Genomic DNA, 24,574 nt, shown 5'->3' on the forward strand with positions numbered 1-24,574 from the left:
CCCCTCACCAGGGGAAATGTGACACCCAGGGGCCATGAAATTTACAATTTTGATAAAGCACCTAAGAACCTTCCATCCATGAAGAGTATACCATGCTTCCATATCTAGGTCTTGAAAAGAAGATTTTTGAAATATCAGTCAATTTGACCACACTATAGGCCCCACGTACCCCTTAGGCCCCTAGGGGGTTGGGACCATATCATTTACGATTTTGGTAGACCTTTAGCCAAGGAAGGTTTCTGCAAAATTTCATCAAAAATAATTCCGAAGTTTTTGAGGAGAAGTCGAAAATGTGAAATGCTAACTAACTACGGACGATGCATGATGCAGGACAAAGGCGGATTGGAAAAGGTCACTGAGCTTTGCTCAGGTGACCTAAAAACCAAACAAAACTTGAAATAAATCTTTCATACATATTTTAATTGAGCAATAACAGGACACAATTGAATTATCTATTGGTAATAAATACAGATCTAATTAATACATTACCGAAATTCAATATTAAGTATTGTGATAAACAATTAAAATATTCTCAAACATGTGTATGGCATCAAGAAAAAAATGTCACAATGACATCCCCCCACCTCCTCTCCCCTAAATAGGCATGACATGATGGGGCTTCAGCATACAGGTAGTATGGTGAAGCATGTACGAGACCTCTTGACACAGTGTGTACTGATCAAATCAGTTATAACGTTGCCTGGTACATACAGCAAAGCATCACTGGTATTTCCCCCATTTCCAAGTATAATACGTCGTGTGGCGGCCATAAATCAACAATGCTTTATGTCCAGGTAAATCAAGCATTATACATGCCGAGACTAAAAATCATACTGTTTTGTAGTATAAATTCATTGTATAGATAGATTTACAAAATACTTATTGCACATCAAACTTAGTAATCTAATATGTGGTTTTAAGTCTCGAGTTTGCTAAATTGTTCCTCAGTCTTGAGAAATATGTTACAAAAATTAATTAAAATCATTGATTCCTGCTAGTCAGATCAGTGTTAAGTATAGGGATTACTGTAACTAGATATACCCCAGGTACTATAGCAACAATCAACGAAATATCTTAATTTTTCATGTCTGAGGTAATTATATGTTACTTTTGTGCCTCTGTAGTTGCTTTGTGTCGATCAGCTGTTTATAACGGGAAATAAGCAAGCAATCATGACTATAGAATTGATCTCTCTGAAAACTGTAGTTACAACTGTTATATCAAATTTATTTACTGCATCAGATGATCGCTTCAGAGTAACAGTTGAAAGCATGCACAGCAATCTGATGTTCTAATAATAATATTATTGTAATTCCTGAAGAGAATACCACATACAAAGAATACTATAATAAAAACACTAGGAAAGAAACAGATCCCTGTGTTAATATACCAGGGAATTATTTTTATAGGAATTATATTACCATTTTTCGATTGATAGGGGTGACACGATAGCTCTAGTCATTTAGAGAGCTGGCCATGTAATCTCGGGTGAAGAATCGAGGTGTGTTGTTCAACGTACGACACTCCCTTCGTACCCTTTGATTGTCGGTTTGAGTTTCTTGGGAAGCTGAGAAATTGGCCGGTCTGTGCTGTTGTAGTTGTGTCCTTGGGCACTACACTTTACTCAAATTGCTCTGGATGGCATGCGTATGTTGTTCACTGAAGTAGGCACCAACTACTACAAAGGATCCCGGTTCAATATGACCCTGGCAGTTCATGGGGTGATAAACCCAGCAACAAACAAGAATGTTAAGACTGCTGTAATTTATGATCATACATGTACACAGCTTAAAAGTGTTTTAATCAAGGAAAATTTTAAAGTTTGGTATTCAAAATTATTCATTTTGTTTCATACATAAAGTTCAGTAAGTCTAGATTAATTGAAATAAGACAAATATTGGAGACAGGCTTGAAATCGTAAAAGTCCACTTCATACAAAATGATCAGGTAATGTCAATTTACAATTATTTTATACTGTCCACAAATTCGTTCAGTTACAGTAATCCACTTCATTCCATTCAAGATAATACATCAATGATTTAGATTTAACACTATCAAAACCATTTTATTACACATATGTCTATTATGATAATTTATCATCTAGATTTACAGATTTACATTTATTTTACACACGTGTCGGACAGAAGCTGCTTATATCGATTGACGTTAATTCAAAACTTGTTCCACTATACAATAACACAAAATATAACAAGTAAATCATTCTGTCACTAAATGTCAGTAGCACTAATTGGTTCAGGAAGAGCCATTTATGACGTTTCCATAAAATTTTACACCTTGAAATATGATAATTACAAGCAAAGTCTGCAATTATGAAAGTATAACAACCGCTTTAAAGAGTTTCAGAGACAAACGTGTAACTCCATCCCAATAGATAAGTTACATTCTTTTATGTAATAATTTAATTTTTACGAATGTTTTGTCGATGTTAAAACCACTTCTTGAGAGACTGCAGAGAAGCACTGAAAGTCTGGAGGAGTGGGTGAGATGTATGACTCTTCATCAGGAGAGATCCAGCCTCCGCCTCAAACCCTTCCTCTCGTAATCTCCGACACACAACCTCCACAGAGAGGTAGTCATGTGATTCATCATGAGTGTTCTGATTGGCCAGAATATAGTCTGTAATTGCTGGATATATATGGGTGAGCACAACCCTGTTGACTAGATTATTACGCACTATTAAGTCAAGAAGTTCGTCATCTGCCACAACCTGAAAAACATTATTACAAGTATTAAAACATAATTGTGTATTAATTCATTAAGTGTTTTGTATTATCATTATTTTGCCTTACATCAGGATAGATATTTGAATGCGCTGTTGAAAAGTTTCTTGGTAATCATCGTCGGAAACCCACGAGAATCTGCTCTCTACAGAGCAGAGTCTTGTGGGTTTTTGATGATCGATGCTTGGTAACCAGAAATCAATTGGCCAAATCTTTCCCAAGTTTCATCATGAAAACAAGCACCTAAATTTTATCATGAAAACAAGCAAACTTGGTATTGCCAGTGCAACAAGTACATACATATCCCTTACCGGCCCCTGCTAAAGTAGTAAGTTTCCTTGACCAAAAATCCCTGATACTCAACCTGCCGGAGATATTATGGCCCTTTATCATTGTGTGAAGTTTGATAAAAATCCCTCAAAGAACGAAGACACTTACAGTAGAGCACTGACAAAATTTGACATATAGATACAAACGTGAAAGAGCACGAAAGTGGAAACCCATAGTATCCCCATCTTCGCTAGCCAAGGCTTCTGATTACGTTACACTCCACGAACCCTTGGCAGATATAGGCGTCAGTTCTGGCCCTCTAGCGGAGATTCGAAATTACCACCCTTTACACATGAAATTTTCGACCAGTCAAAACGAACGTTACCGATTTACTTCATCAGTGATGTTTACAAACGCACATGGAGGTTTGTGTCATTTTGATGAGATATGTGATTAACGACTTCTATTAATTGATCAATCACTGCGAATGTTTCTCATTGATTGTACGTCTCTGTTTTTAGGTAAAATGTCATGACATAGTCAACGACGTAGCTCTGCACTGGGCGCCGCAATTTTTGTTTACTGTGAAACCAAGCCTGGATGTAAAACGCGATTTGATTGGGTGCCCTGGGATTCCAGGGCGCGACGGTTTGAACACGACTATATATCTGCCAAGGGTTCGTGTAGTGTAACGTAAACAGAAGCCTTGGCTAGCGAAGATGTAGTATCCCTAGTTTCAAGAGTAGGGCCTATTAATAAATGTGACATGAGCAAAGCTTCTATTATTTAGAAGATCAATTATTTACCTGAGGTTGTGAGGCAAGGTGTTCTATGGCAGTATCCATTAGGTCCTTATATTGACCAATCAGAGCACACCTTACAGCCTCCATGTGACTAGCCGTAGCAACCAGACTATCATATATATGCTGTACACACTGAAACGAAGTCATAGAAATTAGATTTTCTTATTGTTTTTTGTCAAATAGTGGTTTTATACTCAGATAACAAATACATGCTCATTGTATTATTGTACTGGACTTATCCATGCTATGAACACTTCCCAGGTAATTATTGTTACTTTATACAAATCTCCCACTAATAACATTATGTCCTGGTTCGTAATTTTAACCCGTACCTCCTTACTGAGTGGACAAACGGATAACACTTCCCTCAGACAGGGACATACAAGTGTTTGATCGGTCTTGTTACTCTTCTGGACCATCATATCGAAGATATTCACCCAGGGGTTCTCCAAAGCCACCCTGCAAACAGCAACACAATTTTTGTATACTTTACATAAACCAAGACCATCAGCGGTGATTCAGTAAAAGTAAAAGTATTCCGAAAATAAAGGTGTATTCCACACAAGTTAAAATTTCATGTGATGCTTTTTATCAAAATTGTACAAAAACATCTACATAAAACTATGTACTAAAAATGTTTTTTTTATCAAAGTTGATATGCAAAATATTTATCATGCATAAGTTTTTGAAAAACATATTGAAATAAGTTCATAATGTTAATTGTAACCATGATAAGTATTGTGTCTTTTATGTAAAGTCATTTTGATGTCCAATGTATAATGTATGACATTTTGCACATGTGCTGATGTTTCATTTTTAGCTCACCTGGACCGAAGGTTATGTCATGGCGCAGCGTCCGTCGTCCGTTGTCCGTCCGTCCGTCCGTCCGTCCGTCAACATTTGCTTCAAATCGCTACTAGTCAAAAAGTTCCTATTGGATTTTGACCAAATTTGGCCAGAAACATCCTTGGCAAAAGGGGAACAGATTTTGCATAAATGGTGACTCTGACCCCTGAGGGGCCAAAGGGGCGGGGCCCAATAGGGGAAATAGAGGTAATTCCTTTAAATCGCTACTAGTCATAAAGTGATGAATGCATGTTCTTAAAACAATTCTTGAGGTCTTTCAGACCTTAGATAGTTTGGACTTCATTAATCTTTAAAGCAGTTCGGATTCCCACACTATAACCATATATAGCATTGTTTGAGATTTACAAATAAAACAAATTGAATATGAATATTATTTTGACATTTGGTCTAATCCAACCAGGTGGGCGATACAGGCCCCATGGGCCTCTTGTTGTTACTGACTTTAATAAAGGATTATAATTATGTGTTATTTGGCTTCGCTATTTCGTGAAATGTTAAAGAAACTGTGTAGCACCTGGACCAATTCTATGCAAGCTGATCGAGCTTGTACAAGAATGGGAGATAGTTTGTTGAGCTAAGCTCAAACATGTAGTCAATAATCAGAGAAGGGGAGATAACCTGTTGGGCTACACTCATACGAGTATATAAGACCTGCCTAAAGGAATGCAGACAATGATTAGAGAAGGGGAGATCATTTGTTGGGCTACACTCATTCAAGTACAGACCTGCCATAGGAATGTACTTTTTGTAGAAAACAATCAGAGAAAGGGAAATAATTTGTTGAGCTAAACTCATATGATCACAGACCTGTGTTTAGGAATGTAGACAATAATCATAGAAAGGGAGATCAAAGAATATATATATGCAATAACAGTAATGGAGGTAATCGTCTTTGGCTTAACTGTCCTGTATAAGGGAGATAACTCTGTTTATCACTAATGGGCTACACTGATATTTCACCAAACTTCTTTTTTAACCTTTGGTTATGTTATTGTGCCATTATCTATGCAATAAACAGGAAGATATAGATTACACTATCACACTGTGAACAGATAGTTTAAGAGATAACAGATATTATATAATCTACCATGATACACTATGTATCAAAACCTCTAGTGTAACATTTGATTAAGAGACTTTGGCCGGAAAGGTTTCACCAAAACGCCAGCTTCGAGATATATGACTATTATCCCACACATATTCCGAGCATGACTTACAAATTGGTAAGTTTGCATTTTCTGTTGAACGAATTGTTTTGATGAGGCTTATTGTACCTGAATTCTATTGGTACAGCGATTTTATTTTCTGATGAAATATGTGTAGAAAATATATATTGAGGTTGTCATGAAATGGATACATAATTTTACCCTTTGTGTTTACCGGTATTTAGGGTCCTGGACAGATGGGGCATAATATCCTGGACAGACAGATGACTGGTCAAACAGACGGACAGACAGGCCATAATACCCTGGACAGACAGATGGCTGGTCATCACAGACAGACAGACAGGGCATAATACCCTGGACAGACAGATGACTGGTCAAACAGACAGACAGATGGCTGGTCAAATAGACAGACAGACTGGACATAATACCCTGGACAGACAGACAGACAGACAGACAGATGGCTGGTCAAACAGACAGACAGACGGGGCATAATACCCTGGACAGACAGATGACTGGTCAAACAGACGGACAGACGGGGCATAATACCCTGGACAGACAGACAGACAGACAGACAGACAGATGGCTGGTCAAACAGACATACAGACAGGGCATAATACCCTGGACAGACAGATGGGTGGTCAAACAGACGGACAGAAGGGACATGATACCCTGGACAGACAGACAGACAGACAGATGACTGGTCAAACAGACAGACAGACGGGGCATAATACCCTGGACAGACAGATGGCTGGTCAAACAGACGGACAGAAGGGACATGATACCCTTTGCTCTGTGTAGAAGTGTATGATAAACAGTCAAACACCAGGCACGAACATCTATCATTAACTGGAAAAAACAGGTAACAGCTGGTATCACTACATTTTAAGTTCTGCATCAGTTGCTGATAAGTCTACACACAAGTGTTTTTCCATGTAACAACAAACTGCACTCAATGCTGCAACAGTGATAAAACTTTGTATCACAAGCTCGTGTGAGTGATCTGTGATGTCACATAATTTCAGATTTGTCAGGCACATTTCATCAAGTTATGCCAGAGTGCAACCCAATGTTTTATTAACAAAGATGCGGTATTCATGATGCTGGGTGAATATTTATGACATAAGATGCAGCTTAAATGGCATGGCATCATACCTTTAGCATTCTGTGTATCTACCTGTATCAAACTTCTCACTAAACATTAGATTTCAGTGCTTAATCTGAAAGGTTCACATGTGTGTTGATGTTCTGAACTCATACTTGCCAACACTTCCTATATTACATTATCTGAAAAAACTTCCTTTATAATTGTTCACAGTCTTAAAAAAATAATTAGTCTAGATGACAGAACAGCTTAAAATTAATGGTTTACAGTAATTATATTGAAAAAAGTTCATGTATTTAGGCTTGAAAATTTGATAAATTTCTAAGGGAATTATAAGTCCTGAGTGCTTATTTACCGGGAATCGCCTGCACACAGGCGTATGTTCTCATCATTCTGTAATGTATCATCTGTTCAGGCTTTCCAGATTGAGTACAGTGCATTTCGCTTAATCGGGTTGCCTATATGCTGGGACTTTTTACCCGATTAACCGACTTATGCAATAAGCCGAAATGCACGTCGCCATCTTGGATTTGGTCCGTAATGGTTGTCAGACTTGGGTCGATTTTGGAAGAGAATATTTGCGTTATTATTGTTAATAAACGGTGTTTTTGTTTGTGCTTTTACCGATGTCAAATTGTCAGATTAATATTACTAATTGTATAAAATACATGTAATAAAATAATAACACCTTAAAGATTGTTTCTTATTCGCGAAACAGTACAATCATAGCACCTCAAATCGGGGGTCATACATCCCTTGGGAAGCTGGGAAACAGGCTGATCTGTGCTGTTGTGGTTGTGTCCTTGGGCAAGACATTTTACCCTAATTGCTCTGGATAGTATGCAACTGGCCTCCCCTATGTTGTTCAGTGAGGTAGTCACCAACTACTACAAGGAGAACCCACCTCAAAATAACCCTGGCTGTCATGGGGCGATAAACCAAGCAAACAAACAAAAATCATCTGTACAAACAAATTTTTTACACAATCACCATGGTAACAATCACCTGTACATTATCACCATGGTTACAATCACCTGTAGAGTATCACCATGGTTACAATCACCTGTATAGTATCACCATGGTTACAATCACCTATCACCTGTACAGTATCACCATGGTTACAATCACCTGTAGAGTATCACCATGGTTACAATCACCTGTACAGTATTACCATGGTTACAATCACCTGTACAGTATCACCATGGTTACAATCACCTGTACAGTATTACCATGGTTACAATCACCTGTACAGTATTACCATGGTTACAATCACCTGTACATTATCACCATGGTTACAATCACTGGTACAGTATCACCATGGTTACAATCACATGTAGAGTATTACCATGGTTACAATCACCTGTACATTATCACCATGGTTACAATCACTGGTACAATATTACCATGGTTACAATTACCTGTATAGTATCACCATGGTTACAATCACCTGTATAGTATTACCATGGTTACAATCACCTGTACAGTATCACAATAGTTACAATCACCTGTACAGTATCACCATGGTTACAATCACCTGTACAGTACCACCATGGTTACAATCACCTGTACAGTATCACCATGGTTACAATCACCTGTACTGTATTACCGTGGTTACAATCACCTGTACAGTATCACCATGGTTACAATCACTGGTACAGTATTACCATGGTTACAATCACTGGTACAGTATCACCGTGGTTACAATCACCTGTACTGTATTACCATTGTTGTAAATTTTTACTCTGCCACACCTGTCCTATTGTTTACTAATTGGTTATTTCATTGTTACAGATATAAACTAGATAGGATCCTTCAGCAGATACTACCAGTAAGGACACAAACATGGGCAATACACCCTCGAAGGACCAGCCCTCCAGTGTACAAGGACAAATTGCTGTGAGAGCTAAAGGCCATGACAAGTGTCCGAGCCATAGAGAACACACTGTTGTATTTCTGTGTGGGGACTGTAATGTCCTGATTTGTCCTATCTGTTCCATCACCACACATAAAACCCACATGAACAGTTTCATTGAAATATCTAAAGCTGACAAAGAACACAAGAACATCCTTCAGGACATCATAAACCGAGCAGAAAATGAAAAAATTCCGAAACTTTATCAAGAAATTAAGTCAGCAAAGGAAGAGCTCGAAACATTTAAACCAAAACATGAAGATATTCGTGAAAGAATTAAAGAAAAAAGAGAGCAATGCAAACAGGAATTAGATGAAATAGCTGAGGATTATATTGAAAAATGTGACAAAATGGAGAGTGCAGCCACGGACTTCAGTCAGACCCATATCACTAACCTCGAGGACAGACTGGACACTTTGATGAAACTCACTCTGGAGTGGAAAGAGACGCTCCAGACAGGGACGGCTATACTTGTCTTTGACTCGGTGACAGAAATAAAAGGTAAGGACTTGGACATGCCGCCGACACCTAGCATAGACATTACAGAATTTGATTCAGATGGGGACAGACAAAGTCACCTGAAGCAGGCCATGGGGGACCTGAAAATTCCCATTCTCCTGGAATCACCAATTGGTGGACAATCCAACCAAGGTGAAGAAGAGACACTGCAACAGTCCACAGATCACGACCAAGCACCTGTCATAACTCAGTTCTCATACCCAGATAGCATATCGTCAATCTGTCCTACGCCTGATGGACATGCCTGGCTGTGTTATAGCAAAACCACCAGAGTAAAGCTTATCAACAGCAAGGGTGAAGTCCTACAGACGATACAACACAGCAAAAACATAGAACATATTAGCCTGGATCCTAACACCGATTGTCTGTGGTTCTGTTGTAGTGAAGAGAGGGCTATCTATGAAGTACCTGTATTGTCTACACCAGCGCTAAGGTTTATTACCGAGAGTGTCCCATACAGTCTGTGTGTGACCAGCAAGGGTCAGGTAGTGGTGGGTACAGGGGGTAGACAGGGGTACAAGGTGGTGATGTACACAGGCGACGGCCGAGTGTTACATACAGCCACGGTAGAGGAGTCTGGGTCAGGGTTGGTACCGTCCATCACACAGTGTGCCGTCACAGGTGACATAGCTGTAGTTAGTAGTCAACTAATCGGTGGAAACCACAATAATCTAGGAAGCTACCAGCGTCATATCATTGTGTACAACCAGACACTCGAACCTCTGGTCCACTACCATGGAGAAGGAATACAGTCATCAGAGTCCGTCACACCAGACAAATTTGATCCAGAAACACTTGTATATGACAGTAAGGGTAATATTGTTATTGCTGACTGGAAAAGGAAAACAATAGACCTGGTATGTGTAGCAGGAAAGTACATAAAAACACTTCACACAAGCAAAGGCAAACTGGGAATAGTAGGTATACAGAAGGATGATGTGTTGTGGTTACGGTTAGTGCTAGATACTGGAGAACGGGGATTCAAACTCCTCAAGTATGATACTGATTAATGATGCATAGACAGTTCTTGTCATTATTAACATCAAAAATGACATTTTGCAGTATGATATATTCCTCAGATGGAGAATTTTTTAACATATACACAAATCACATTATCATACAGAATCATATGTTAGAATGATTACTTCCGAAATCTGTAATCCTTATTAACTTCTTTAACTGAATAAAATTTGAAAACAAACAAAAGGCCCAATGAGCCTGTCCTCACTCATAACCTATCCAACTTCTGTAAGACCTTTCTGAGAAGTAGTCATTACTTTATACCTCATGAAGAGAAGACTTTGTCAAATGACTTTTGACATTTGGCTTTTAGAGTATATTATGGCCAAGGTGATTCATGTTCCCATATCCCGTTATTCTTGTATATATTGATACTGACCAGATATCAGAGGTTTTAGCTATTCCAGTAAAATATCTACCCAACGGGAAGTCTCCAGGTTTGTCAAACAGGGACCACACATATAGAAGCTATTAATTCAAACAGTACTTTATGATTGGCTGCATTTTCACCAGCACCCATCATGTATAGAAATTGTTTATTTCTGGATTCTTGGAATTAAGAAGATTTAGGTAATTCGGAACCGTCCTTGAATGGCTGTTGATAAGATATTACTATCTAACTAAACTTAATCCTCCATTTTAATAAACATTTCTGCTATATTTTGGATTCTTGGAATTAAGGAAGATTCAGGCAATTCATTTGTTTCGGAACTGTCCTTGAATGACTTTGACTGTAGATAAGATATTAAAAACTAAACTTGTTCCTCCATTTTAACAAACTTGAATGCTCATCAGCCAAGTATTCTACAGGCCCAATATCAGGACGACATGTCTTTTGCTTATTTTGAAGAATTTATTTACCTGGTAAATGTTTTAACAAATCTGATGCCTATAGGACCTTGAAAGCAGATGAAGGTCATTCCTTTGATCAGGCAAAATCTCAACCCTATAGTCATTGTAATTTAGAACACATATCATAGTTTGACACATATGATGTTGAAGGTCTAAATTTCAGCATGGTGGCCATTTTGAATGTTAAATGTGCCTGAATATCAGTTGACCAAAATAAGGACCAAATGTTTCCTGATTTGGTAACATCATGAAATTAGGAGAAGTATTGATAACATTTTTTTAGGATGGCAGCTATGGTGGCTATTTTGCAATGAACATATTTGAACAGTGTACACAATTAATTTGTGAATGTCTAGATTATTTAAGTTCAGAAAAAGTAAAAATAACAAAATTTTCAAAATGGCAGCCATTTTGAATGTTGCACTTGTGAGATGTAGAACTTGGTATAATATTATTGTGTCAAGGAACTAAATCTGTCCCAGGGTTCATGAGATGACTTGAGAACAATTTTTGCAACAAAAGCACTCACAGATTCTGATGCATGCACATACTGACAAATTATTTATTACTTATTACCATTTGGTGGTGGTTGTGTGTGTAAGTGTACTGCTATCCATTCAAATGGAGCAACCTTGAGATAACAGACAAGATGGATGACAGGCCATTATTGAAGACATTTTACCATAAATGTATACAAAATGTACTAATAAAATGTTTTCCTGTAGCTGGAGCTAGAAAGTACTAAATGGAAATTTAAACCAATATATGTCCCCTATCATCAGCCCTGCTAAAATAGTAACAGTGACATTTACCTTGATCCAAAAACCCTAAAACTTGAACTTGTCCGAGATGTTATGGTCTTTTATCATCGTGTTCAAAATTAAAATCCCTTGAGGAATGAAGCCACTAGAGAGATAACAATCTTTGGTGTTATGTACGTACATACATACATATGTACAAGCTCAAAGAACAGAGAGGAAAGATAGGCCTCCCGGCCCTGGTTTCAATGGTAGGGAATTAACAGCACATAAGCTTTCCTGATCGGTACATACCTGGAATTTGATGCCGTCAGTGGTGGCCAGAGATGAAGAAGTTTATAAAGAGCTTGAGTCTGCTCGAAGGATGTTGTCAATGACAACAGACGTGTAAAGAGGGCAAACCTGGCTTGGTCTGTGTTGATATCAGTCTCCTGTACCTGTATAAGATGTAAATTTACAAATGTCATTCTGATATCTAAACAACTATATAAGTTCTGAAAATGGACATACAACATGTATTGAGATATGTCAATCTGGTGATAGTTGGTACATGTATGTGACTCTAACTGAAAACATTCACTTATTCTTGTGTGTATCCATTTATAATCTACTCCTGCTTGTAATAAGCATTTTCATTGGCTTAAACAACTGTGTTATCAGCCCATAGTAAAATAAATATAGAAAATGACATCGCCGTTTGTAAAGTTGTTTTTGATTGGCTGATGCAGCAGTGTAATTAATTCTAAGAGAAAAGAGTAAATGAGTTAAATTAGATTTCCATAGGAATTGTGTACAGTAGATTAATTACAAGGAATAATTTGAATATATCTTTTATATTATGGAAATATATATGATGTGTACATTCAATTTTATACTTAAATTTTACATTCCAACAACTATAAGATAAATTCTTGTACGTACTGTGATGGCTTGCCAGGCTTTGTTGATGACAGCCTCTGACCTGTACAGCGTTAGTAACACCATATCCTCGGGCGACAAGTCAAAACTCTGAAAATAATATATTTATGCTTTATAATATTTCAATGAGAGTTTCAGCAGATTCTTTTGTATCTGCATTAGTACCTAGTACCATTTAAATCTGGTATCACGGAATTATTATTTTTTTTTTAATTTTAATTTAGCATACCTTTTCTAAAATATGAAGAAGGTCAAGACGTGGCTTCACTGCTACCGTATCGTCAGAACAAAATGGTCGCACCAATGTCATCACATCCTCAGCTGTCACACGATCTCCCCTAAAACACAGTTATGTTGTATGTATAGAAATAACCATGGTTTGGTTATTACTTTCAATATATTATTGCACATTTCCTCAAAAATATTTTTAACTGTAACATTTGATAAATATTTTAACATATGTGATATTGTTTACTCACTTACAGAGTTACCTACCCTTTCTGTCCTGTATTAAAGAGTTACCTACCCTTTCTGTCCTGTTTTACAGAGTTACCTACCCTTTCTGTCCTGTATTAAAGAGTTACCTACCCTTTCTGTCCTGTTTTACAGAGTTACCTACCCTTTCTGTCCTATGTTACAGAGTTACCTACCCTTTCTGTCCTGTTTTACAGAGTTACCTACCCTTAATGTCCTGTATTAAAGAGTTACCTACCCTTTCTGTCCTGTATTAAAGAGTTACCTACCCTTTCTGTCCTGTATTAAAGAGTTACCTACCCTTTCTGTCCTGTATTAAAGAGTTACCTACCCTTTCTGTCCTGTGTTACAGAGTTACCTACCCTTTCTGTCCTGTATTAAAGAGTTACCTACCCTTTCTGTCCTGTATTAAAGAGTTACCTACCTTTTCTGTCCTGTGTTACAGAGTTACCTACCCTTAATGTCTATGTGGTAGGCCTAAGATGTTACAGAGTTACCTACCCTTTCTGTCCTGTATTAAAGAGTTACCTACCCTTTCTGTCCTGTGTTACAGAGTTACCTACCCTTTCTGTCCTGTATTAAAGGGTTACCTACCCTTTCTGTCCTGTGTTAAAGGGTTACCTACCCTTTCTGTCCTGTGTTACAGAGTTACCTACTCTTTCTGTCCAGTGTTACAGAGTTACCTACCTTTTCTGTCCTGTGTTACAGAGTTACCTACCCTTTCTGTCCTGTGTTACAGAGTTACCTACCCTTTCTGTCCTGTGTTACAGAGTTACCTACCTTTTCTGTCCTGTGTTACAGAGTTACCTACCCTTACTGTCCATGTGGTAGGCCTAAGATGTTACAAAGTTACCTACCGTTTCTGTCCAAACAAGATGTTAAAGCATTACTACCCATCAAGTTCATGTGAACAGATGTTACATTTATCCTTATTGTCCATGTGAGCAGATGCTACATCAACTTTTTGTCCTTGTAAGATGTTACAAAGTAAAAAACCCCTCATCTTCATGGGGAATCTTTGTTTCTTTGTTTGCTGGGCTTATCACCCCATGAATAGCCAATCATTTTGAGGAAGGTCTCCTTGTAGTAGTTGGTGACTACCTCACTGAACAACACATAGGAGGCCAGTAACATGCCATCCAGAGCAATTAGGATAAAGTGTCTTGCCCAAGGACACAACTACGACAGCACAGACCGGCTCATTTCTAAGCTTTCCGAGACACACAAACTGACACGGGTAGGGAGCGTCAAACCACACACTTCAGATCTTCACCCGAGGTTACGTGGCCGGTGCTTTAATCGACTGAGCTAATGTGGCCCCTTGTCCATGGGAGTTACCTACCCTTCCTGTCCATGTGAGAAGACATTGTTGACTATTCTCTGGAAGGAGGCCAGATTTTCCTCCATACACTCAGAACTGGAGCTCTCATCACTACCAATGAAAAAAAAAGAAAAATCCAATTTTCATTTCATTACAAAAAATCGTTGATCACATTCCTGATTTTTAGTCTTACCTAGAAAGGCTGCATAGACTTGTCTTGTCTTTATCGCCTATATGATAAAATGAGATCAGCCAAAAAAATGAGACTGTTCTTATTTTTTGTCAAATTAAGATAGGCGAGTACTAAAAAGAAGTAATCTACAGTATGTATCTCATCTTTTGATCGTAAAGGTAACTTACCTCAGGTGAGAGATAATGACGGTGATCGACTGTCTTACAGCGGTTATAGATTTCCATGACAGTGTGGGTATGGACGACAACAGCTTCTCAATCATATCTATAGCTAAGCCTTCGCAAGTCATCTTCACAAATATTTCCTCCAGCTGAAATCATAGAACGAGATCTTCGTTGATAAATTATAATTCACGAGAACATAATCATTTTAACAATTTTCACTTTGTGTACGTATGACATCTATCTAATGTATGAATAATTCAGGACTTTCTGTCTCTGAGTCAAGTTATTGTATAAAAGTATTTGAAAGCTGAACAAGAGATGAAGTACCAATAGAAAGGTCTTAAGGTCATATGTCAAATATAAAAGCCCCATCTAATACACTTAACACACTGTTGCGAAGGTTGAAGCTTTTTAATAGTAGGTCAAAGGTCATGGTCAAGGTTAGTAGGTCCACAAATGTAGTACCAATGGAAAGATTCTGTCACTAGGAATACACAGGTGAGATACCTAAGTGGTATCCTCATTAGTATTGACACAACATTGTTTTATTAAAACATTAACCTAGCTGTCTATGGACACTGCCGAAGCCAATGCCAGAGCCCCACTCGATTTGCACTCTTCTCAGAAAAGAAGCTTTCTAAGAAGATCGCATTCCGTTATATGTAAATCGAGTAAACCGAGAGAATATAACCCAAAATAAACAATTTTTCAAGTTTTCTCAAAGACTATGACACAAACACGTGCATGTATGTGTCATAAATCCTTCTCTAGTGAAACTCGTCACTCGCACACTTAAAACATGTTCGCCGCCATCTTGGAAGATAAATCTTCCAGCTTCGAGACGGAAGAGGTAGAAGATCTTCCAGAAGCAGAAGAGCTACAAATCGAGTGACCGGAAGATATATTCTAGAAGGAGAAGATTGCAAATCGAGTGGGGCTCTGGGTATAGCAATAGCTCCCTTGGACAATGTCCCAGTGAGCTAATAAAAGCAGGGTTTTATGCAATAATGTAAAATGTTCCTGTAAATTTGTGATCCACAAATTCTTAATATCAAATTATCTAGACAAAGCACACTGCCCATTGACTATAGTTACTCACTTTGTCAGACTTTCCCTTACTCATGTCAAGTTCTAAAGAGTACTGTCGGAGGTTGTCTGCCTCGGACTCCACCAGGCTCTGTAATGCTGGGTGTTGCATCACTGTGAGATGTGACTGGTAGCCCTTTAATACGGAAGCTGCCTCCTCCCAATTCATCTGGTCACTTAATGATAAACAAATATTATCTATTAATTAATCAACACCTCAAAATCAACCTCTCTAATTAATGATGTCAACTTTAACTTACTTTTATCACACTGACTTGTTTTATTAAAAGCAAATTCTTATTTGAACTTGGATTAACCTGACCTTTCATTCTACATGCAAACGACCTCATCTTGATGTCTTCAAAGACTTATACAGAGAGTATAGTTATAGTAAGACTTAAATGGAGAGCATAGATTCATCTAAAGACTAATACAGAGAGTATAGATTTATCTTAAGACTTATACAGAGGGTATAGTTTTATCTTAAGACTTATACAGAGGGTATAGTTTTATCTTAAGACTTATACAGAGAGTATAGTTTTATCTTAAGACTTATACAGAGGGTATAGTTTTATCTTAAGACTTATACAGAGGGTATAGTTTTATCTTAAGACTTATACAGAGAGTATAAATTTATCTTAAGACTTATACAGAGGGTATAGTTTTATCTTAAGACTTATACAGAGGGTATAGTTTTATCTTAAGACTTATACAGAGAGTATAGTTTTATCTTAAGACTTATACAGAGAGTATAGATTTATCTTAAGACTAATTATACAGCAAGTACAGTTTTATCTTAAGTCTTATACAGAGAGTATAGATTTATCTTAAGACTTATACAGAGAGTATAGATTTATCTTAAGACTTATACAGAGAGTATAGATTTATTTTAAGACTTATACAGAGGGTATAGTTTTATCTTAAGACTAATTATACAGCAAGTACAGTTTTATCTTAAGTCTTATACAGAGAGTATTTCCTTTAGACTAGCTGGCACATATACTTGAATCAGTTTATTATTATGACTTATTTATACATACCCAAGTTCTTCCTGCTTTTTCTTCTTGCTGCCTTGCTGTCGGGCAAACTTCAGACAACGATTCAAAATCTGCTGTCGGCTCTCAGACCCCACCTGTATAACAGCAGTTACTACTAACATTGGCAAACATTGGTTTACATTTTCTGTTAAAATATCTAGTTAAACCTGTCATACACATGAGAATACCTGTCTATAAAGAACAACCTATTCAGTTCACATTAAATTAACCTTTATAGAAAGACCACCTGTATATAAAGGACAATTTTCTCTGCTCCACTGATTGACCTTTTTAAATATGTCAGTAATGTCAGTGTGCTAATCTGTCAAGTTAGTTACACCATATAATTGGAAAACTGTTGGGTTTTTTACCATTTCTCTTGATTGTGGAACAAAGACAACAGAGTCAACGAATTGGATCAGGTCCTGAGGAAGGAGTTTCTGCAGAGTTTCCTGACAGCTCTCATAACGATGTACCCAGCCCAGCTGTTAACACAGAATATAAACAGTGTTATTTCAGTTACAGTAATGGGAATAAATTTAAAACACTAATTTTCTCATGGATAAAACATCTCTTCTCATGACATCATTATGTTCCTGTTAAAATTAATAAATGCTGAATTTGATATTTATGATGTCTTGCCTAGGTTTTTCCCTGAGCAAAAATTATTCAACATTTGATCCTACAATATATTTCGTTGAAATAAACCACCTCCCCTCCTACAACAGGAAATGTAACCCTGTATATCCTTGGTGTACAGACATCAGAGTGAAAAATGTACAAAATATCAAACCTGTTGGATAACAATACTGTTTAGTCTAAAACAAAATCATAGGATTTGTATAATATGTAATCTGACATACCCCCGAATCTGGCACTTTCTTGGACGTGTCCCAGAACATCTTGATGGCCCAGGCACAATATACAGCACTTGGCATCAAAAATCCTCCCTTCTGTAGATTTAAATACAAAATGCTTTAAGAATATTTTAATTGCCATGATTATGATTTACTGGTAAGTCATTTTTTCAAATCTATCTTTAAATTTAATTTTTTCTTAATATAATTTTCTGCTATAGAATATATCATACCTTCAGTAGATAAAAGATTGATTCAGTATTTTTAGAGAGAATAAATCACAATCACTCATTGGCCAATTTAGCCATCATATTGATATTATATCACTCCATCACAGATCTTATTGGCCAGTTTAGCCATCATATTGATATTATATAAATCCCACTCACTCCATCACAGATCTTATTGGCAAGTTTAGCCATCATATATATTGATATTATATAAATCACACTCACTCCATCACAGATCTTATTGGCCAGGTTAGCCATCATATTGATATTATATAAATCACACTCACTCCATCACAGATCTTATTGGCCAGTTTAACCATCATATTGATATTATATAAATCACACTCACTCCATCACAGATCTTATTGGCCAGTTTAGCCATCATATTGATATTATATAAATCACACTCACTCCATCACAGATCTTATTGGCCAGTTTAGCCATCATATTGATATTATATAAATCACACTCACTCCATCACAGATCTTATTGGCCAGTTTAGCCATCATATTGATATTATATAAATCACACTCACTCCATCACAGATCTTATTGGCCAGGTTAGCCATCATATTGATATTATATAAATCACACTCACTCCATCAGGGACCTTGTTTGCCAGTTTAACTATCATATTGATATTATATAAATCACACTCACTCCATCAGGGACCTTGTTTGCCAGGTTAGCCATCATATTGATATTATATAAATCACACTGACTCCATCACCGATCTTATTGGCCAGTTTAACTATCATATTGATATTATATAAATCACACCGACACCATCACAGATCTTATTGGCCAGTTTAGCCATCATATTGATATTATATAAACCCCACTGACTCCATCACAGATCTTATTGGCAAGTTTAGCCATCATATTGATATTATATAAATCCCACTCACTCCATCAGGGACCTTGTTTGCGAGTGTAACTATCATATTGATATTATATAAATCACACTCACTCCATCAGGGATCTTGTTTGCCAGTTTAGCTATCACGTTAATGTTACTAGTAGTCAGAATAGGAACAAGGACATCCACAGGATTGTGTTTCCCTTCCACCAGTCTCTTGTAGTCCAAACCTACACGAGAAATAGAATCTTATACCTCCGTTCAGTCAATACTTCTTAAGCCATTCTGAACATGTATTTTATCAGAAAACTAGATTGGTGCATGACATTTGACATACTATGCCTGAATCTTTCTTGGTTTTTTGCCAGGAAAGCTGCTAATCATACACAGTTTCTTATTGGAAGATTAAAATATTTCTGGAAAACGGAATATATTTTTCTGATAATTAAACAACCATTAATTCCTTTAAAAAATGTTTTAAAAATAGGAATAACGACAATTTTTTGGATGTATCAATGTCTGAAAACAAGGATAAGATTATATATCCAATAATATCAAATTAGATATTAAGCTAATGGCTATACCTTCAGAGGAAAATTTGATTTTCTTTAAGAGTTTGACGTGGGTGTCAGCCGTGAGGGTGCCAGCTAGGGGGGTATCTATCCCAGACATAAGTGTGTAGTAATACAAGAGGCGGGCATGGTCTGTGCCCTCCACAGATGGGTACACGTAGGTGGACATCTTCCCTACAAAGTCTCCGCCTCGTTCCTTCAGTACAGCCAGGATACCCATCCTTCCAACACGATCTTCTATTTCCTCCGTCGTTAGCCTTGAAAACAAAAACAATTTAAAGTAAATAGAAACAAGGCATCAAAAATGATACTGATCCACTTGTGTAAAGAACTGAAATGTAACGGGTGTATCGATTTTCTGTAATTGTGGTCACTTCTGTAATTTTACAATTTTGACCGGTAAACTATACCTCTGTGGATAATTTCCATGATCAATGCACTGTTATTTCTTTTGCACATGTTCTAGAAATACCACATATGTACATGTACCTCACAAAACAATACAAGACTGAGTGTGGATTATTTTTGAGGTCAAATTGAATGGTCTTTGCACATTTACCATAAATTTGCCCCTCCTCAATAATTCCACATTAATTTTATAACAGTATGAGAATAAGATAAAGGATAAAGTTGGTTGAACAAGGATATAAAACATTTCATTTGTGCAGTAATAATGACCTAATGTTTTACTCCAGGGGTTGATAATATGCAAACTTTAAGAAATGGTCACTGTGATGATTATGGACAAGTACATTAAGAAAAGTTTCATGACAATCAGATTAAAATAAAAGACTGAGTAGAGTGATAATATCTATCAGTTACAAACTAGCAGATGTTTAAACCCCCTTTAAAACAGAAGAGAATAAAAATATTCCACAAATCAAATTCGAAATGTTTACGGACAATGGACGACAGACTACAAATCGATGATGTCACATATCAATTAATCACATAGGCCTTTGGCTCAGGTGATCTAAAAATAGTCAATTCATCGTTTTCTTAATATCCAAATACCATAACATACTCAGACTGGTATATTTATTTACAGACTATCTGCTGGTAGGTAATATAACATTACTCACATGCTATCGGAGAAGAGGAACTCCAGATGGGCCATGTATACATCCCACAGACTAACGGCATACCTCGTCGCCAGTGACAAAGATATGTTATACACATTCTCCTCCAAAGTCCTGTCAACATATGGAAACAAAACATTGAAATCTGATTTTTTTCGGACTAGCTGGTCAAGAGAAGTAGTGCAAACTAATCATATCTAAACTATTCAGATGTTTTTTTAACCAGATTTTACAAATTCACAACTCATTAATTAAAACATATTGCACATTAATTAAGGGGGTCTCATCAACTTTGATAAGCACAAAATATAATTGAAAAGTAAACCTTTTTCCTCCCCATATTTTTAGTGAATTGTTATTGTACTCCTGACCTTCAAAATTGGCCAAGGTCATTTTATTTACTCGTAATTCATTTGCTTCAGCAAATAGACAAACTGGATCTGCTAGAGATTATAGGCAAATTATAATTTTAGTGTCCAAAACTGCAACAGAATAAGGGTAGTCGTAACTTTTTGGTATACCTTAGAGTTACTTTCAAATAGATAAAAAGCATTTGTTAGGGTTAAGGAACAGGCTTCTACAACATAATCTTCTATATTCTTGAAGACAAAGATCCAGTCTGGTTCAGAAACACCAGCTTTTCTTCTCTTACTTTTTAAGGTTAAGGTACTGACATTTTACAGTGTACACATAACTACCTCATTACCAGGATTGGTAGTATATATCATAGGCCAAAAGTCATAAATATGAATGTAACAAAGGGCTCGCATGTTAGAGCACAGATCCCTGTCTTTTTACATACATCAATACACTTTTGTTTATTTGCTTCATTTAGTAATCAACTTGTAAAAGCCAGAGTCATTTTGAGGCAAAGTCTCATTGTAGTAGCTGATGGCTACCACACTAAACAACATACAATCAGTTCCTTGCATGCTATTGAGCCTATTCTGAACAAATGCAATCAAGTACCTTGACCAAGGACATAACCACAATGTCACTGGACAGCCCGGTACTATAGACATTTAATATAAGTGTATAGTTGACACTGAACAGTATACTTGGTGACACAACATTTGTTTTTTATAAATTTCTAATTTGCATGATATATATATATGCTTACATGGCTAGTCCACAGATAGTCTCCACTCGGTACTGACTGTCCTTTGTAAAACGTCCAGTATCGATGCCTGTTGGGAAACAAATCACAATCAAAAGTTCACACAGCAAAACAGGAGAGCATGAATTGAACATCTTATGTAAGGAGAGATTTCTTGTAGGCATTTTCTGCTTACCAGTTCAAACCTTATACAGTGTAGATAAACATCACAATGGAGTTAAATGTATCAATAATTAGCTAGAATCCTTCTGACAGCATTTATGTTTAAATATTCATGAATTTGAAATAATTCAATTAAGATCTAGAAACTGAAATGTCCAGAATTATTTGACCATTACTGACCTCTGTCCAACTTCTTCAGCTGTTTAGCTTGTATGGAGTCTTCCAGAAATTCCTGATATTGTTTGAAGTTTTTGACTAGCTGAATTATCTCCCTTGGACGCTGAGCATCTTTGGTCCTGCTGATGTAGAATCTGACTTTTTCTATCAATTTGAATGGTGGATATTTGTACAGCAGACTTAGCTCGGGGTCAAAGGTCGGCTTTATAGACGAGTAGATTTGTAGGGCAAAGTAGTAGAGTGCCATCTGTAGGGACATTGTCGTGAATGGAAAGTCAGCAAAGTGGTCATGATCTGTCACCTCCTGTCAGAGAAAAAGTCGACAGTGTCTGAGAAACAACAGTGTACAATTATAACAGTTTAGTTTGGTTTATTTTGTTTAACGTCCTAGTTAACAGCCAGGGTCATTTAAGGACGTGCCAGGTTTTGGAGGTAGAGGAAAGCCAGAGTATCCGGAGAAAAAAAACACCGGCCTATGGTCAGTACCTGGCAACTGCCTCACATAGGTTTCGAACTCGAAACCCAGTGGTGGAGGGCTAGTGATAAAGTGTCGGGACACCTTAACCACTCGGCCACCGCGGCCCCCAATTATAACAGGCTGATACAATGTTGATAAATATCTTTTAAATGAACATTTAATTGCTTCTCCACACTATTCTTCAAATCAAAGAATATACTAAAAATGTACTAATACGAAACTTACTTGAGGAAGAGCCAGAAGAAATGCTAGCCCCAATGTACTATCAGCAGTCATTTTAGCATAGGCTATCTTCAGTAACACTGTGGAAGACAAAAGAACATTTATTGAAATACATTCATTGGAAAAAAAATATAACAATTTTTTTGCAAAATTATATTCTCCCTAAAGTTGTAAGACTTCGAGCTAGATGTTTGGTTTTTCTTTATCAGGTACATGCTTAAATATAGGCTGAGAGTTGGTTTAATTTTTTTGATAGCTCAACTTGGGCCAAATTAACAACAGGTAATTATAATAAAAATACATGAAATTTCAATATTTGAATCTGATATAATTAAACAGCTTTAGGCATACAACATAGAGATACACTGTGCATAATCTGAATTGACACATTGATCAATTATATAATAGAAACATGGAGTTAATTTGTACCAATTTTATTCAAAAGACATCACATTGTGTTATTTCGTCCCTCAGAATACAACAGATATCAAAATTATTTTCATAAAAAGGATATTTTTTATATCCTAGATTTTTATTAACACAACAGATCAGGATGAACGGAATTGGCATCTACCCAGGGAACAAATTAATTTCTGCACTATTAAGTATAAATATGCTGTCTGTGTCCTTATAGTCATGTTTTAATGTACTGTAAAGTAATATTTCAGCAAAAACTAAATATCTAATAACATCTACCTGGACTTCTCAATTTTACTAATAATTACCTTGTGAAGTGGATTGGGTTTTTTCACCCTCAGTCAACATTTCCTCTAAATACACCGCCCTCAGTAGACTCATCTCCGTACTGAGGTCATCATCTGATTGACATCTCTGGTAGTCAATTGCATTCTATATTTTATCAAAAACACTTCACATTTAAAATTTTGCTTCAGAATCACTGAATTTCGTATAAAAACTTTACCACTTCTGCTTTGGTAATTTAGATAGAGACATTTTATAATCTTTTTCATTTTTCTATTAAACAACCGATTTAATCATCAGAAAGTTAATAAACTCAATTCTTTCACCTTTTCTTATACTACCACAATACAAAATTAATGGGTTTTTTTTTTGCTTCCATCATCAAATTCTAACTTGATAAATAATAACTATAATTATCAAATTGTATTACCTAAATAAATATTCTTTTCAATTTTTTAATATTTGTAGACAATCAACTGTAAAAACTTACCAGATCTAGGTATGCATTCTCAACTGCATCACAATAAAATGGATGACACCCTTGTCTCTCAAAATTCTGGTTCTCATCCTGATGGCTCCGGTCGGACATGGAGGTGGACTGTTTTGAGGACTTTGTGAGGTAATCCATTGTTCCATGCCACCAGTTTTTATCAGCCATTGTTGACAATAATGCTTTGGTTGATTTTGTTGTTGAAGTCAGAATGTTTTTCGTTTGTTTAAGTGCAGCTCGGGCTGACAGGGGTACCTCCACTGTCGAAGAACCTTCATCCATTTCTCCTTGAACATCAGTATTCAAGGAACGATGCAGTATCTGTACGAGACAGAAAAGAAATAAAATTAATGCTCAAAAATGAAAGGGAGTTATTTTGTTATAATCACACCTCCACTCCATTTAAAATATTTTTTTATTTTTTTAA

General features: G+C 36.6%; 1 protein-coding gene across 1 annotated transcript in view; it reads right to left on the reverse strand.

Moving 5' to 3' along the window:
* Nucleotides 1-399: 399 nt before the first annotated feature.
* The window catches only part of LOC117334906 (neuroblastoma-amplified sequence-like), a 68,454-nt gene continuing 44,279 nt past the window's right edge, over nt 400-24,574 (reverse strand). Inside the window, exons 44-63 of the mRNA XM_033894750.1 lie at nt 24,148-24,468; nt 23,681-23,804; nt 22,959-23,035; nt 22,259-22,559; nt 21,920-21,986; nt 20,803-20,913; nt 19,733-19,977; nt 19,260-19,378; nt 18,067-18,156; nt 17,575-17,688; nt 17,207-17,298; nt 16,180-16,342; nt 15,084-15,226; nt 14,745-14,834; nt 13,158-13,266; nt 12,932-13,018; nt 12,305-12,447; nt 4,147-4,273; nt 3,818-3,946; nt 400-2,728 (exon numbers count right to left, since the gene is read on the reverse strand). Of these exons, the coding sequence (XP_033750641.1) occupies nt 2,447-2,728; nt 3,818-3,946; nt 4,147-4,273; nt 12,305-12,447; nt 12,932-13,018; nt 13,158-13,266; nt 14,745-14,834; nt 15,084-15,226; nt 16,180-16,342; nt 17,207-17,298; nt 17,575-17,688; nt 18,067-18,156; nt 19,260-19,378; nt 19,733-19,977; nt 20,803-20,913; nt 21,920-21,986; nt 22,259-22,559; nt 22,959-23,035; nt 23,681-23,804; nt 24,148-24,468 (2,934 nt within the window). The 3' untranslated portion in view covers nt 400-2,446. The remainder of the gene's footprint in view (nt 2,729-3,817; nt 3,947-4,146; nt 4,274-12,304; nt 12,448-12,931; nt 13,019-13,157; nt 13,267-14,744; nt 14,835-15,083; nt 15,227-16,179; nt 16,343-17,206; nt 17,299-17,574; nt 17,689-18,066; nt 18,157-19,259; nt 19,379-19,732; nt 19,978-20,802; nt 20,914-21,919; nt 21,987-22,258; nt 22,560-22,958; nt 23,036-23,680; nt 23,805-24,147; nt 24,469-24,574) is intronic.

Source organism: Pecten maximus, chromosome 9 (genome assembly GCF_902652985.1).
Source record: "Pecten maximus chromosome 9, xPecMax1.1, whole genome shotgun sequence".
Classification (NCBI taxonomy): domain Eukaryota; kingdom Metazoa; phylum Mollusca; class Bivalvia; order Pectinida; family Pectinidae; genus Pecten; species Pecten maximus.